General features: G+C 34.1%; 1 protein-coding gene across 1 annotated transcript; it reads left to right on the forward strand.

Moving 5' to 3' along the window:
* Positions 1-4,108: 4,108 nt before the first annotated feature.
* LOC141689612 (zinc finger protein ZAT5-like) lies at positions 4,109-4,906 on the forward strand. The gene has a single exon (XM_074493962.1). It carries the CDS (start codon positions 4,109-4,111, stop codon positions 4,904-4,906), a length of 798 nt encoding a protein of 265 aa, XP_074350063.1.
* The last annotated feature ends 931 nt before the right edge of the window (positions 4,907-5,837 follow it).

The following is a 5,837-nucleotide window of genomic DNA, read 5'->3' on the forward strand; positions in this document are numbered from 1 at the left end:
AAGTGACTTGAAAATAAGGCACAAAGAGGTTGTACTAGTGATATAAGGCATCACTGAGACACTGTTGGAACTACTTTTCTTGTCAAATGCCCTAAATTTTGATTTAGGACATCATATAAGGCACGTGTTGGACTTGCTCTTATACTTGTGCCTTATTATTAAAATAATAATATATTTGAATTATAATTAGAGGGAAAATAAATAATAAGAGGAGAGAGAAGTGTAAAAAGGGAGGGAAGTATATTATTTTATTAAAATAAATGATATAGGGCATGCACAATAGTACCTCAAAAATAAGACATGTAATGGATGTTCTGGTATTTTAAGGCACCACTAAAATATTGTTGAATCACTTATTTGCTCAGAATGCCTCAAATTTTAGTTTATGATAATATTATAGAGCACTCTTGGACTTGAAACATAGCTACGCAAGCCTTCGGCTACCGAAAATGCAGATCACTATATTAACTGCAATAGAATTGCCGAATTCATTAGATATTTGTTTACGTGAAATTCAAATTTCGAAGGTGGCAAGTTTGGTTCTACTTGTGAGAAACGTGGTCTCTTAAGAGTGAAGACTACTTTTACTTATTTCTGGCGGCTAAACTCTTGTTGCAACTTCAACACATAATCCACAAGTGTCATGGAAGCCTAATTCGAGAGAAAAATAAAATTAGGACTTTACATTATAGATCGCGAGTCAGGTCCACATAACTTGCCAGATAAGAGAGTTATGAGTTGGGTTTAGTTTCTGTCCCTAACTAATTCACGAGCAGATTGGTGGGAATGGTTGAATAATGACTGATTTTGGATCTTACATATCTAGTTATCTAGACTACTACTATAACATATTAGTTTGGTACAGCGTGGAGTTGGCATAAAATTAGTTTACAAGGCAGGCATCGAGTCATTAAATTAGCAAGTAGGCTGACTACTTTGTTTAAAATGCTTTTAACGTAAACATAATGACCTTTTTTGCGAAATCCTACTATACTTGTAAATTTGGTAGCCTTTTTGCGGCAGGGGTACAAGTGCCTTCCAAAATACCTAATCTTGTGTCTCTGTTATATATAAAAATGATGGAGTTTAAACCTGATCAAACTAACATTTTTTGTTGTTAGTTAGTAAACACTAGTACACCCACTTTAACAAGATCCAACCCCAGAAAACGAAAAGAATACCGCGACACGAAGAAGTGTCGGGTTAAACACCGCAGATTTTATCAGACTTTCTTCCGACATATACAAGTTTTTCATATCCAAAAATTCTGTCAATTTTTTTTACCAGAATCTTGTAAATGTAGGAATGAGAGTAAGATTGTCATATATCTTATCTCTCTCGTGCATTTTTTCCGAGTTTGGACATGGGATGTCACTTGATTTGATTCAGTTTATAAAGATTAAAAACTCTTTAATTAGTGTTCTTTTGTACGATGGACAGAGATTTGTAGAGATCATAGAGTACGAAAGCAAGAGATTCTTTAGGTAGCCTAGCTTGCATTTTGCCTTTATTCATGCACTAATTTATAATGTGGTGTAGTAATGACTAGTAAGTGATCCACCACTTGTTAGTTAGTATACTAACCAGGAAAATATTAATAAAGTATATAGAGTTGACTCAAATAATTAAGGTTTGTTGTTCTTGATAGATATATACTACTAATAATAAGATTTTAAATATCTGTTATCAATGATAGATCTATAATCTGTATATACACTTAACTTAATATAAGTCCAAGGAACGTGTTACTATAAAATAAAGGCTGCTAATTTGTTTTAATCATCTGGCTTCAGGTAATGTATAGTTGTGTGGCTATCAAGCTTCTCTATACAGTGACGTACTTGGGTACTCAGATTTTGAAGAATACTAGTTTGTTTATAAAGCGACAGTTGTTGTTAGAGTTTGATCAACTAGAGGTGATACAGTTTGTTGAGTTTAGGAAGAGCTAAACAGGCAATTAAGTAGCAAGGTGATAGAAAATGATCTATGAAGAAGAATTAAAAACAGTGTATTGTATTGTGTGTGGTTCACTTGAGTTGAATATAGCAACAAACAAACAGAAACCGGGGGCCAGACATCATTCCACCTTACTTCACTCAAACACATACCCAACTATAAAACTAACTACTTACTCGTGTCAAACGGGATATTGCTACAGCATCATCATATGGCCGGTTCATAATATCTTTACATGGAACATTATTCTTTTAACTTTTACATGGATTCATAATAGTATTTATCTATATTTAATTGATATTTATTATGTTTCGAGCGCGATGACAGAATAAAAATTTATCTATTATCATCACATGTTCCGTTCCGAGTTAGATTATCGTTTTCAACTTATTTATAAAGCATATAGCTTAATTATTAAAAAAAAAACAATTTATCCGGCCCAAATAATGCTCCATGTATCTTTCATGTAAGAGTTGAATTTTTTTTATTCTTCCTAAACTTTGACATTTAAATTTGTTGACAAGATGTATTTGTTAATTGTTATACTATTAAGTATATGTACCATCGAATATTCAAAATACATTATTTTTTAGTTTTAAATCAGTCTCAGTTAATCTATAATTAAAATAAATTACAGTTATGATCTATATCATAAACTTGCACACTTTGTTGTTTAGACCAAAAAAGGCAGGAAAAAGGTCCAGATACTGGTTCACCTAATGCCGAAAGCAGTGTACATAAATTTAGTGCCCACAGAGTCACCCATACCACAGGCAGGGTTGCTGCTAATTACTATATTATCATTATTATTATTATTATTATTATTATTTATTAACTCATTCACATTAATTTTGATATAAGTAAACAGGTTTATTGTGCATGCTTAAGCTTGTGTGTTTAGAATAACATTATTCAGTTTCAATTTAAACAGAATATAAACACTCGTGTAATTAATTAGAACCAATCAACTGATGAGCTCCTAATCCTATATTACACTCGGGAAGAAAAAAACACTGGAGAGTGATACTGAAAAGCCAAAAGATTAATATTAGAGTAAAACTAAAGTAAAATCCATAGCAAAAAGTTGGGTGTAGTTTGTTTTTGTGTTTGCAGGCTGCAGCACCCCTGAAGTTTGTGTTACGAGTGTAAAATTGCAGTAAATGTAATATCGAATTAGTAAAAAAATGAATAAACCAAGAGTTGAGAAGGTGACGGCATAACAGTTGGGTGGTGGCATGAATAGTCACCATTTTAGCAACTTGCTAATGAGAGAGGAAGTTGGACAAACTTTTGTTTATTCCACCACCTTTTCTTTGCCTTTTGGATTTCTGAATTCAGAGACACCATTAATATTTATACTACATTTTCTAGAGCAACTTCAAAAAGCTACGTAAATTATCATCTTAGTTGAAAATATAGCAAGTTTGAAATTTAAATTTTTATGCTGATGCCCTCCCCCCACCCTAAAGTTAATTTAGAAAATATTAAGAATTTATAAAATACTTTTTACAAGACGTTGAGAGTTCTAATATTAAGGCAAGAAAATAAGAATAAACATAGAGTTTGAAAATGAAAAGAAAGAGTAAAAGTAAGTAAGAAGTTGATGGTAGCTTACTTAGAGGCAAAGAAGGAGAAGGGGGCATACAATTAACGTGGCGTCATAGACTTTACTGGTTGAGCTTGTTCGTGACTTCCATTTTCATTCACTAAAAAAAGGACAACTATATGAAAGCTGCTTAAAACGTTACCACCACCAAACTTCCAATCCCCCCTTATCTCTATTTCCCTACCCTCATGCCAAATTATTCTCTATTATGTGAATGATATAGTGAGTAGGAAAGGCAAGTAAAAGTGGTGAGTAATTGAAGCTACATCCACGATAAGTGTCACAAGGCAAGGGCGTTTAATTTGACTCCAAACTCTGCTTTTCTTCATATTCACTAGCTATATATATATATATATAAAGCAATGCCCACAGTCACATATCACCTTCTCATTTTCTCTCCTATATTACCTGCTTTTCTTAGTCACTTTCCACACACTTCACTTCTGCTACTTGCAAACAATAACACACACTCTATACTCTACAATTCCATAAGAAGCTATGAGTTTTCTTGCTTCTCACATAGAAACCTCATCACAACAATTATCCATGGAGGCCCGAAGACGGATGATACTCCGACGAAAACGTACCAAAAGATCACGACCTTATTCCACTGTGGTAACCTCTAGCTCCTCTACAAGCGGTGGTGGTGGTGGTGGTGGTGAAAGAGGCCCCCATAGCGATGCTTATTTCTCGATACCTTCCCCTCAAAGTTATGAAAACTATGCCTCCACAGAAGAAGATGAAGATATAGCGAATTGTTTGATGCTTTTGGCTCGAAGTGGTAGTAGCTTCACCCCGAAGCAAGATCACATGAACGATGAAATTTATACAAAAAAGTTTACAAGTCAAAAATTCAACGAGATGGGCTCTTCCACGTCCGGAAAAGAAGAGTTCTATTCCTATGAATGCAAGACTTGTAACCGAAGTTTTACCTCATTTCAAGCTCTTGGAGGCCACCGAGCAAGCCATAAGAAACCTAAGAATTCGATCGAAGAAAAAGGAGTCCTGATATCCACAATTTCAAACGATAAAGATGATCAAGAACATATCCATTTCAATAAGATAAGTCCAGTAATCTCACAACAAAAAGCTAAAGTTCACGAGTGTTCTATATGTGGTTCGGAGTTCGCATCAGGTCAAGCCTTGGGTGGTCACATGAGAAGACATAGAATTCCAACAACAAACACTGGTACTATAAGTTCTATCATTGATCATGACAATCAAAAGCCGAGAAATCATGTTCTGCAACTAGATCTCAATCTTCCGGCGCCAGAGGATGATCATTACGATTCTAAGTTTCAGTTTGTATTCTCTACTCCAGCCTTAGTAGATTGTCATTACTAAGAAACTATGTTGTCAACAAATTATGTTATATACATTACAAGTGGGATTTGATTAATGTAAATTTCGATTATATTACACTCAATGATCATAAGTTTGAAACTTCATAAAATATCCTGAAAATATTCGGTTGCAAGTAATTTAAAGTTAGTTTCCACGTTGATGATCTACTTGTTGAAGTTGAAGTTCTTTGAGTAAAGCAAGTGGTTAGTGTTCATGGTTGCCTTGCATTCACGAAAGGTGAGTGACATTCGGTATCTTTATTCTTAAGTTTTAATTAAAAATAAAAAATAAAAAAAATCTTATATATGAGGTTCCTTATTTGAATCTTTCGTGTGCGTGTGTGTTGGCATGGTAAGGGTTTGTTTGGCATGAGCAACACCACAACTAAAAGTCGTGGATTAGGTTCCTCTATTTGTTTTTTACATTGACAATTATAATAAGGATAAAAAAGAACTCCCCTAGCTCTTTGTTTATACTATAAGAAGATCACTCTTCTTTATACTAGAAGATTTGTTTGTTTGTATTAATATGTATACGTACAAGTGTGTTATGTTAAATGACAAGGAACAAATGGATAGGAAGGATGAGTTGGTAACTGTCTTTCTTGTGCTCACTCATAAACATGAATATGAAGCCACTATCATGTCTTTATTATGCATACCCACAATTATATCTGATGCCTATCTGTGTACACAAGGTGGCCGAACCAGGACCTCTTTGTCCAAGTCCCAGCTCAACTGAAAGTTTTAGATAAATGGTTTGGTTATGTATCTAATCTTGATACCGTAGACCTAATATCTGCTGTTAAAAACCAGTATATTCTGGATGGTACAACGCACTTGTAAGTTTGAAGCCACTCATTTGAGGATACGAGAGCAACCCATCCTTTAGCTCTAAACTTTGTAACTAACTAACAAATGACATACACCCC

This window comes from Apium graveolens, chromosome 2 (genome assembly GCF_009905375.1).
Source record: "Apium graveolens cultivar Ventura chromosome 2, ASM990537v1, whole genome shotgun sequence".
Lineage (NCBI taxonomy): Eukaryota > Viridiplantae > Streptophyta > Magnoliopsida > Apiales > Apiaceae > Apium > Apium graveolens.

Excerpts from the sequence above, each read along its gene's own strand:
- LOC141689612 (XM_074493962.1), top strand. The coding sequence starts at position 4,109 with ATGGAGGCCCGAAGACGGATGATACTCCGACGAAAACGTACCAAAAGA.